General features: G+C 36.2%; 1 protein-coding gene across 2 annotated transcripts in view; it reads left to right on the forward strand.

The window, feature by feature from the left end:
• The window catches only part of LOC102832383 (ras-related and estrogen-regulated growth inhibitor-like), a 213,729-nt gene that overhangs the window by 177,920 nt on the left and 23,957 nt on the right, over positions 1-11,852 (forward strand). Inside the window, exon 2 of one of the 2 annotated variants that reach the window (XM_006866029.1) lies at positions 8,878-8,934. The exons of the other annotated variant lie outside the window; for it this stretch is intronic. Within the exon in view, the coding sequence (XP_006866091.1) occupies positions 8,878-8,934 (57 nt within the window). The remainder of the gene's footprint in view (positions 1-8,877; positions 8,935-11,852) is intronic. 2 annotated transcript variants of the gene reach the window in all.

Genomic DNA, 11,852 nt, shown 5'->3' on the forward strand with positions numbered 1-11,852 from the left:
TCAATTTCTTCTATTGTTAGGGTCTGTTCAAGTCTTCTACTTCACTGTGTGTAAGTTTAGGTAGGTCGTGTTTTTCTAGAGATGTATCCATCTGTTCTAAGTTTTCAAATTTGTTGGAGTACAACTCTAAATAGTATTCTGTTACTATCCTTTTGATTTCCTTTAGTTCTTTTGTGACATTGCCCATGTGGTTTCTAATGCATGATATTTATGTCTTCTCCCTCTTTTCTTTTGTAAGGTTTGCCAGTGGTCTGTTAATTTTATTAATCATAGTAAAGAACCAGCATCTTATCCTGTTGATTCTTTCTATAGTTTTTCTGTTTTCTATTTCATTTATTTCTGCTATGATCTTTATTATTTCTTTTCTTTGGGTGACTGTAGGGTCCCTCTGTTGGTCTGTTTCTAGTTTCTGGAGATGCTATATTAATGTGTTAATTTTGATTCTTTATTCTTTTTGGATGTGCACATTTATCATAATAAATTGTACTCTTAGCACTGCTTTTGCAGTGTCCCAAAGATTTTGGTATGTTGCGTTTTCTTTCTGGTTTGTTTCTACAAACTTTCTGAATTCTTGTTTAATTTCTTCTATTATCCAGCCACTCTTCAGCAGGGTGTTATTCATATTCAGTTTTCTTATTGTTGGTTTCTAATTTTATGGCATTGTGGTCTGAAAAGAAGCTTTGTAGTATTTTGATGTTTGTGAATTTATGGAGGCTTGGTTTGTAACCTAACACAGGGTCAATTCTGTAAAATGTTCCATGGGCACTGGGAAAGAATGTGTACTGTGCTGTTGTTGGGTTGAATGCTCTGTACACATCTGTGTGGTCAAGTTGGTTGATTGTGCTGTTTAGTTCCTCTGTAGCTTTGTCGAGTTTCTTTCTCGTTGTTCTATCCCTTTTCAAAAGTGGTGTATTAAAATCTCCCACTATAATTGTAGCTTTTATCTATTTCTTTCTTCAATTCTGGTAGGGTTTGCTTTATATATCTTGGTGCTCTTTCATTTGGAACGTAGATGTTAATTATGGTTATATCATCTTGCTCAGTTGACCCTTTAATCATGAGATAGTGTCCTTCTTTATCTCTTATGCTGGTTTTTGCCTTAAAGTTTATTTTATCAGAGATTAGTATTGCCACTCCTGCTTGTTTTTTAATGCTGTTAGCTTGGTATATTTTTTTCCCATCCTCTAACTTTTAGTCTGTTTTTGTCTTTGTGTGTCAGGTGTGTCTCTTGCAGGCAGCATATTGAAGGGTCTTGTTTTCTTATCCATTCTGCCACTCTCAGTCTCTTCACTGGTGCATTTAATCCATTGACATTTAGTGCAATTATCGATAGATATGGTTTAACTGCTATCATTATGTTAATTTTTTGTGTTGCTATGCCTTCTTTGTTCTGCATGCCTTCTTGTGCTATTTCTTGTCAGTTTCTTCTTAGTTTTAATGTTTCCTTTGGGGTTACCCTATAGTCTATTAAAGTTTTCCCTGTGTTTAAGACAATCTATTATATCCTGCAATCTACTCAGCCTCCTCACCACCTTGATGTCTGTTCCTATATTTTTCCCTTCTTTGACACTGTTAATATTTTGATCATTGGTTAGCCTCAGAGGTCCTCTGAATTCATTGCTGTAATTTTGTTCTGTTCTGAACTCTGCTGTCTGTTGACTGTGTTCCAGGTGGTGTTGCCACGTCTGTCAGTCTCTGGTTGTTGTCTGTCCTTGCTGGGTTTCAGTCCAAAGAACTCCCTTTAGGATGTTTTGAAGTGCTGGATTGGCTTTGACAAAATCTCTCAGCTTCTATTTATCCTGTAATGTTTTGATTGCACCGTCGTATTTGATTGAGAGTTTTGCTGGATAGATGATTCTTGGTTGGCAGTTGTTTTTTTGTTTTGTTTTGTTTTTTTTTCATTTTAGGGCTTTATATATATGTCTCCCAATTGCCTTCTTGCCTGCATGATTTCTGCTGAGAAGTCAGAATCTAATCTGACTTGCTTGCCTTTGTAGGTAACACTTCTCTTTTCCCTGGCTGCTTTTAGTATTCTCTCCTTGTCTTTGATTTTGGAGAGCTTGATTATATGTTTTGGTGATTTTCTTTTGGTGTCTATCCTTCCTGGGGTTCGTTCAGATTTGTGAATGTTTATCTTCTCATGCTTCAGGATGTTAGTAGAAGAACTTATGGAAAAAAATTTTCCTATCTCTTCTTTGGACTTCTGTGATTCTTCCTGTTCTGGAATGCCAATAATTTTAAAGTTATTCCTCTTCATGTTATTCAGCATGAATCTTAGAGTCTCTTCAGATTTTTTAATCCTTTTTTTCTGCTTGCTCTTCTATCTTAGCAGTATTGAGAGATTTGTTGTCCAGATCGCTGGTTCTGACTTCCATCTCTTCCCTTCTACTTCTTTGCCCTTTCAGTGTGTTGTCCATTTCTGATATTTTATTATTCAATCATCTGGACTTCTTTTTGCAGTTTTAGGATTGTTTCCAATGCCGCATCTATCTTGTTTGATTGCTCCTGTAGCACTTTCCTGACTTCTTCCTTATTTTCCTTTACCCCTTCTTGGAGCATTTGAATTTGTTTCCATATTATTCTTCTGAATTCCTTCTCAGGCATATCCAGAGCTTGCTCTTATACTGGAAAGTCTGTGTCTGCTTCTAGCTCATTTGTCTCAGTTACTTTCTTCTGTTTTGGGACATGTGTTGAGATTTTTGTGTTTTCAGTGCTTAAAATGGATGTATGTTGCTTTGTTTTTAAGCTTATTGAGTGTCTCCTGGTGGATATGATCTGGAGATAGGCTTCCCTTTTCATGTGTAATGCTGGTATTGACTCTTGTCCAGATGGTGGGTTACAGGGTATGCTTGTAGCTTGCTATATGAGCACACTTGCTGTTTCTTCTTTGGTAAGATAGGGGGAGAAAGCTCCAACCCCTGGGAAAAGAATGAGGCCAAAAGGAACCAAAGATAGAAACCACCAATCAAAAACAAAAATAAAATTGTGATTGGCTGTGCTGGCATGGATAAAGGGCCCTGCCCAGGTCAACTTTGGGGCTGGGTCCCAGAGTAAGATGTCATAAGAAGCAGCCTGCAGGTTTCCTCTCTGTGCCATGGAAAAACTGTGGGTGCAATGCTGGACCCTTTTGGGGGTGTGCTTCCACCCACCTGAAGGTGTTTGGGCTGGGCACTGAGAGCACAATTGGAGTGAAGAAGAAAGATACATGAAAAATGAATAGTGAAAGATGAAAACATCTCTCCCTCCAGACATACAGCTCCATGGCTTCTAGTGCTGGGTCACCAAATGGGCCAGATTTTTATATTAAGGATACTTCAAGAGGCCTATTGAGCCAAATAACAGTTACATTATTTAGGCAGTCATATACAGAAGTCCTGGTATGGTGCTGTGGGTTAATGCGTCAGACCACAAAGCCATTTGAACTGCAAGGTCGATGGTTCGAGCTCACCAACCACTCCTTTGAAACATACAGAGTCACTATGGGTTGGAACCGACTTAACAGCACTGAACAAACAACAATACAGTTAAGTATCTAACAAAATAATTATTATAGATATTCTTAATCAGGTTATTTCATGAATTATGTAAGTGAAAAGTGATATGTAACAGGGTTTTATATATATATATATATTAGAATGTAAGCGTAAAAAGTAATATTTGTAATTTCGGGCTGAGTTTCTTTTGAGTATGTCTTTTAAATTTGTTTTGGAATAAAAGCATTTCATGTCAGTTTTTATTATCCTTGAAAAACATATTTCTTGCCAAAAGTTGATTTTTGATACAGACAATATCAAGTCCCATTGTATTTACAACTATTATTCTGTTCATTATAACTGGTACTTCAGATGTCTGCCACTTCTTGATAATGATGTAATTATTTTGAATAACAACTCCAGACCTGTTACTGTTTAGAAGTAGATTGTAATTTTGCCTTTTAACTTTTACTTATAATTGGAATGATTTCCCATGAAATTATTACATCAATGTCACTATTAAAATATTTCCTTTGATTAAACGCCACTCAGTGAACTTTCCATTTTGTTAGAAAACTGGATTTCATTAATAATTACATTCTTTACGGGGCCAATAATAGAAAAAAATGGAACACATATAATGAAGAATTATATAAGTAGGTTATAAATTAGACAGAAAGAAGGCAATGTTCATCTGTATAGATTAACCATGAAACATGTTTGGCAGCCTTAGTGGAAAGTGGTTTTCTTTAGGCAATGAAAAGAAAAAAAAAGATACTGCAGAACACAGAGACTTAACTGTAACCAATCAGATACCTCAAACCTTAAAACTTATGAAAAAAAGAACCAACAACTCTTAATTCAGACTTTGCTATCTTTTCATTTTTGAAGAAAAGCTTTGTCCAGATTAGTTGGGATTCAGAAGACAGAGGGTTCAAAAGAAAAATTAGATCAATTTTGTATTAACTATTTCAATAAACAATACAAATGTAATTTGTGTAAGTATCATGCAATAGCCATAATTAGGCATATTCAGATTATGTATTCATTGTTGTTGTTAAGTGCCATAGAGTTCGTTCGGACTTATAGTGACCCTATGTAGCATTTCTAAGGAGCAGCTGGTGGGTTTGAACTGCCATCTTGTGTTAAGTGCCGTGGTCATAACCTTCCAATTAAAATATTATAGAAAGATGGTGTGATTCTGTTATTTCACTTTTATGCTTATTTTCTTAATTCTTGGTTATTTTACTGTGGAAAAGTTAGCTGTAACATAGACTGATACATCTTTTTCATCATTTTAACAAATATTTGAGTCAACTGTATAGCATACAGTATTGTAGATGCTGTAAAACTATGATAAATAAGGCAAATTGTATACCCTCATGGAGTGTACAGTTTAAAGAAGTAATCAAGCATAATAATAAATATATAAGCATATCATTTAATGATAATGATGATATTTGTGAGATGCATGGTCACTAGTGCTTATTCTGTTTTAGCCAAACTGGCCTGCTTAATATTGCTTGATTACTACACAGTCTTGCCTCCAGACCATTGCACTTGATGTTTCCTCTGTCTGGAACATCCTTCCAGATATCTTCCCCCATCTCTAGTAAATATACCTACCTTCTCAATGAGGGAGGCTTACCCTTATCACCCAATTACAGCTCTCAGCTTCCAATCTCCACCCCTTACCTTGCTCTACTTTTTCCCCCCATACCACTTGTCACCTTGAACATACTACATAATTAATTTATTATGCTCACTATTATTTTCTATTTTCTATAGAATATGAGATACATAATGTTAGGGAGCTTCGTCTGAATTATTTGTTGAACTAGTCCAAGCTTCTAGAGTAGATCCTGGAACAGAGTAGACAGTCAATATTTATTCAGTTTGATGAGATCAGGAAACTTTGGTGACAAAAGCATGATAAGAGATGGTTTCTAGGAAGATCTTTGCTGGGTAGAGAGTAGTCTAAAGGGCTCTAGGAGTGGAGCAGGAATAGAGTGACCATAAGGAAAGTGATTATAATGACATTAAAGTGAGGTCATGGTGACTTACACAAGAATAATATTGGTAGAGGAAGTAATAAGTGGTTTGATATGTCATATATAAAAATCAAGGTGCCCTAGTGACATTGGGTTGCTAACCACAAGATCAGTGGTTCAAACACACCATCTGCTCTGTGGAAGAAAGAGAAGACTATCTGCTTCCATAAAAATTTACTATGTCAGAAACCCAAAGGAGCAGTTCTACTCTGTCCCAAGTGTTTCTATGAGTCAAAATCAATGTAGTGGCAATGTGTTTGTTTTGTTTTGGGGGAGAATATGAATATCATCCTACAAAAAGAATTAAAGTAAAAATTAATAAAATCTCACAATTACATTTAAGATTGATTATCATTTAAGTACTTCAGACAGTGTTTAAATAGAACTTTTATCAGATAGAAAAAAATATATCATGAAAGAATGTACATTTAACATGAAAGTTTTCAAAGTGGCTTTTGACATAGATTGAATTAAACAATGTGTGCTAAAAAGAAAGCATTTTAAATATTAGGATTGATTTCACAGATTAAGTGTAGCCACTAACTGGAAGGAAGTTATTCTATGTAGTCAGCTGTCTGGCAATAGCCCAAAGTCAGCAATAAGCAAAGTGTCTCAAATGTTCACCAGGAATTATGTTTCTATTAATAGAAGAAAGTACTTAGGAATAAATTTGTTTGGGGGTTAGGTTTTATTTTAGACAGAATTAGGACAAAGTTGTTAATATTGTTTATTAGTGTTTGGTGTAATGAAATAGAGGGACAGACAGGTTATTAGAGATAGGCACAGTGATCATAGCAAAAGGAGACAGTCATCATATTTAAGGGAGGGTATCTGTCTCATCCAGACTAGTTTCTGTAAGTACTGTCATATAACCACAAGGGAATGTTAATTACAATCTAGACACGTTAGAAATGACTCTGGTATGGCCATTGTGCTCAACTTTCAAAGGCAATGAAGTACAATACATTTTTAGAAATATTTCTTTGAGAAACGATTGAAGTTTAAATGGTTTTAGAATTGACAACTTTCAATCTTCAATTATGTTTTTAAATTATTGTTGTTGTTAAGTGCTGCTGAGTTGGTTCTCATGCATAGCAACCTTGTATACAGTTTCCAAGAGTGGCTGGTGGGTTCGAATCGCTGACCTTTCAGATAGCAGTCCAGTGCTTTTCCTATAGTACCACTCCAGGACACAGTTCAGTTTAATAGCTCATGCCTTAAAGATGCCATATAAATGAATTTTTCTAGGTTGTGTTTTTCAGAGTTAAAACTATGTATTCTAACAAAAGATGAAACTCTTTAAATACATCAGGCAGTTAGGTTTATTTACAAATGTTATTAATTTTAAAAGATAAAATAACTTCCTAGTCTGTATTATGTTATACATGAAAAAAAAAAAAAAGCCCCAGTCTCAAGAGAGTCATCAGTGACCGACTGAAAAACTGCAGATAAAACCACAAGTGTGCTCACTGTGGGAAGTATTGGAGGGTCAGTGACCCTGTGACTTTAAGCACACTGCAAATATTTTGGCTCAAATCCAACCTCACACTCTGTAATTAGAAAGAACATTGAGACTTTCAGTCTCCAGTCACCAGTAGCAAAGTCACATGTTTGTGGTGTGTTTTACAAAGTTCTCTTTGCAATATGCATGGCCATCTCTCATATAAGACAGTCTGGTAGAATGTATACAAACAGTGACCATAAGCAAAGGGTAGATTGGCAGTAGCCTTCAACCATCCCCATTTTTTTTCTAAAGTTAGTATCTTTAGGCCACTATATTACTTACATTTTAGTAAAAAGTTAAATATGCTAATGGTGGTGGTATGCCATGGAGTCAGTTCCAACTCATAGCGAGGACCCTGTATAGGGTTTCCGAGGCTGTAAATCTTTTGGGAGTAGAATGCCTCATCTTTCTACCACAGAACAGCTGGTAGTTTAAAACTGCTGACTTTGAGGTTAGCAGCCCTATTCGTAACCAGTATGCTACCAGAGCTTCTTGAAATATGCTAATAGATGTTTTAAAACTATAGATAGTGATGGTCAAGGGGAACGTAGGGAGACCATTTGGGTGTCTTCAGAAGATTGACAAAATTATATGCCAAACTGCATGTATGTAAATTTTTCAAGGATTTTTGACACACACACCCTCCAAAAGATGTGATTAAAAGCAGTTTCAACTATATGGAAGCATAAGGAAATGGTCGACATCAGTTTCTGAGAACAAGAGTCCAAAATTTTAGCACTTTTCTACCTTTGATCCATTATCAATTTAATATTCCCTAGATGGCTTAGACCTTAAATTTTTGAGTTCCATCCAAATAGATAACATTGCAAGATTTGAAAAAAGACTTAACTAGCTATGTGAACCCAGTTAGTTAACCTCTCAGACCCCTCAGTTTCCTTATGTGAAAAAATAAGAAAAATCATAGGACCTGCCTAGGCATTCACTTATACAGTATTTGTTGTAAAGCAAAAGTTTGCTTCAAAGAGAGAAGAGGGACTGTCTCTGTGTGGAGAAGACCCTGGAGATTTGGGGAATATGCATTAATAAAATCAAGGTTCCTCTGTTTAGGAAAATGTACCAACTGGTCCAGAGGTAGGATCCTGAGAGGTTCCAGTTGGCCACTTCAGCGATTTTCTACACATGCATTGAATACCAATTCTGGGGGTTTTCATTGTATGCAGTGGTGGATATAAATGCTAATATTACAATAAGCAAATGTAAGTGAAAAGTCATTTTGAGGACAAGTTCTCTTGTTCTGCCCAGGTGTTTTACGTCATCAACTACAAGGTGTGTTCAGCATTCTTGTGGTCAAGAAACTTTGGTCCATCAAGGTTTCACGCTTTCTTTGGATTGGGCTAGGAAAGTTGGTGGGGCTCTTGATACCCCTCTTCTGTTCCTAGCATAATCCTAGCTGCACCTTCCCCTACTATCTGTTACCCAGACTCATCAGGTAAAAGTTATTTGGTGCAATTTACAATGTTCAAAATGCAGACACCTATACCAGGATCCTCTTGATCTGAATTTACTGTTTTGCTGAAATTTTTTAATTTGAAAAATTTTCACATTGTTGTGTTTGTTTGTTTTTTAACTTTGAGACTAAAAGAACAAATCTAAACTGTGGTCTAATGCATAATAATTCTAGGAAAACATCAACAAATTTTTAGGCTACAATATGAAATTCAAAAGTATTGGAATAAAGACAAGTAAATATATTGGGTGATACCAAAACATCAGTACCAAGGAAATATAAAACAGAAAGTTGAATAGATCATCATTTCTTTTTTCTTCAAAGAATAAGAAATGTAAGAAAATTAACAAATATTTGAAACTTTCTTCTTTTCTTCCACAGCCATTGTGGTGAGGTTTCTAACCAAACGATTCATCTGGGAATATGACCCCACCCTCGGTAAGTTAAATGCTGTTTCTTACTAATCTCCAATCAAAGCTGATCATCAATTTTAAAAAGGGGTTTACCCATGGGCTTGATATTGTCACAGCCAAAGAGTGTACCCCACCCTGCAACACTCCCCGTTGGTCTTTCTTTCAAGAAATATCTTCTGTTGCTCTAGCCATTCTAGGTTGTTCTGCATGATTTTACAAGTGGTCTGCATGACTTTACAAGTGGGAATGTTTCACCTCCCAAGGTTCTTTGTGGGACTCAGGATTCTCCCTTAAGCCCCACACTTCACAAAGGCTTATCAAAAAGCCTGTCCCCCGCCCATCACATTTTAGTCCCCTTTTAGATAATTCAATCAGTTATAGGCTGAAGATGGGTTAACAGGCTTTCTGTAATCATATTTCCCAATATTCCTTTCTATCCCACTTAAATGTCTGTATTACACTAGTAAGCAGGGGAAACAAATATCCAAAAACCAATCAAGTACCTTAACATTATTTCCCCTCCTTTACCCATTCAGACCATTGGTCCATCCCTATATCACAGAGCCCTGTTATTCCAAGGCAGTGTATACATCACAAGCTACCTCTATCCCATTTGGCCCATGCATACCTCCCTACATCTTCCCCTATCATCCCTGTTCATCTAACCCCACCTTTGTATTGTTCTCCCCATCACCAGAGCTATCATGCCCCTATTCCCTAACCTGTGAGTTATTGCCCCTTCCCTCTCACCCCTGGTAACCATCAAAGAATTATTCTTTTATTATGGAAATCTTTTCTTAAGCTTTTACAATAATGGTCTGATGCAAATCAAAACAACATGTATTAGAGATCTCCCACTATTATTGGAGAAGGAGCTCTGGTAGCATAGTGGTTACAAGTCAGGCTTCTAAGCTCACGGTTACCAGCTGTTCCAAGGGAGAAAGATGCGGCTTTCTGCTCCTGTAAAGATTTACAGACTTGGAAACCCTATGCAGGGTTGCTATGAGTCAGGACTGACTCCATGGCACACCACTACCATTATAGTAAAGTTGTCTATTTTTTTTCTTCAGTTCTACTAGGATTTGCTTTATTATTTGGGGGCTCCTTTGTTGGAAGCATAGATATTTATTATGGTTATATCCTCTTGTTCAATTGGCCCTTTAATCATGAGATAATATCCTTCTTTACCTCTAATGCTGGTTTTTGCCTTAAAATTTATTTTATCAGAGCCTAATATTGCCATTTCTTCTCATTTTTAACTAAAATTAGCTTGGTATGTTTTATCCATCCTTTAATTTATTTTTGTCTTTATGTGTTAGGTATGTCTTATAGACAGCATAGTAAAGGATCCTATTTTCTTAACTATTATACTATTCTCGGTCTGACTGATGCATTTAATCCATTGACATTCCGTGTAATTATCAATGTTGTTGTTGTTTAGTGCCATTCAGTTGATCTCAACCCATAGTGACCCTGTATAGATTTTCAAAGGAGCAGGTGGTGAGGTTGAACCACTGACCTTGCAGTTCAAACGACTTTGCAGTCTGACGCATTAGCCCACAGCGCCACACCAGGACTCTGTAATTATCAATATATATGGATCAATTGCTTTCATTATGCTGGGGTGTTTTTGTTGTTGTTGTTGTTGTTGTGCTGCTGATATCTTTGTTCTGAATGCTTTTCTGTACTTAGTTCATATTTTGTACTTTTTCTTGTCAATTTGTTCATAGTTTTCATGTTTCCATAGTTTCTTGGATTTTCCTTTTCTTGATTTTGATGTGGAGATGTATTATGTTTCTTTGAGTTTATTCTATATTTTATTAAGGTCTTCCTCTTCCAACAGTCTGTTTACCCTGAAATCTACCTGACTTCCTCACAACCTGGATCTCTGTTACTCTACTTTTCCCTTCCTTCATTTTGTATTTGTCCTGATCATAGACTGATCTCCCAGATCTCTTAAATTTATTCTTATAGCTTTGTTCTGCTCTGGACACTTCCATCTCTGTACTGCGTTCTGGGTGGTGTTGCCACATATGATAATCTCTGCTTCTGTTGGTTGTCAGTCCAAAGGACTGCCTTTAGTATGTTTTTAAGTGTTGACTTGACCTTTACAAAATCCCTTAATTTCTGTTTATATTGAAATGTTCTAATTTTGCTGTCATATTCAGTTGACAGCTTTGCTGGATATATGATTCTTGGGAGACATATACATAACTCTTAAAGAAAAAAATCTGTCAACCCATTGCCTTCTTGCCACCATGGTTTCTATTGAAAAATCAGAGCTTAATATTATTGCCATGCCTTTGTAGGTAACACTTTTTTCCCTAGCTACTTTCAGGATTCTCTCCTTGCTTTGATTTTGGAGTTTGGCTATGATATGTCTTGGTCAGTGATTTTAGGGTCTGTTCTGCCTGGGATTCATTCACCTGCTTAAATGCTTATCTACTCATCTTTCAAGACATTAGGGAATTTTTCTTCCAGCAGCTCTTCAACTTGCTCTTCTGTGGTTTTCTTTGTTTCTTCTTGTTCTGGAATTTTAATCAGCCTCAGGTTGTTCCTCTATCTTATCTTCAAGCTCACTAATAATGGCTTCCATCCCTTCAGTTCTACTGCTTTGCCCTTTCAGTGTATTGTCCATTTCCAATATTTTAGTACTGATCATCTGGACCTCTTTTTGCAGGTTTAGTATAATCCCCAATGCTATGTCTATTTTGTCTCATTGTTCCTGTAGCATTTTTCTGACTTCTTCCATATGTTCTTTGACATTTCTGTGGTACATTTGAATGTACCATTCTCCTAAATGCCTTTTCAGGCAATTACTAGCTCTTCTTCTTGGTCATTGGTTTGAACTACTCTTGTTTCTGTACAAAAGCATCTGTTTCACCCACCCAGTGTTCTATATTTTTACTAACAGTGGTCAGAAAAGCTTTTTTTTTTTTTTTT

Source organism: Chrysochloris asiatica, unplaced genomic scaffold (assembly GCF_000296735.1).
Source record: "Chrysochloris asiatica unplaced genomic scaffold, ChrAsi1.0 scaffold00086, whole genome shotgun sequence".
NCBI lineage: Eukaryota > Metazoa > Chordata > Mammalia > Afrosoricida > Chrysochloridae > Chrysochloris > Chrysochloris asiatica.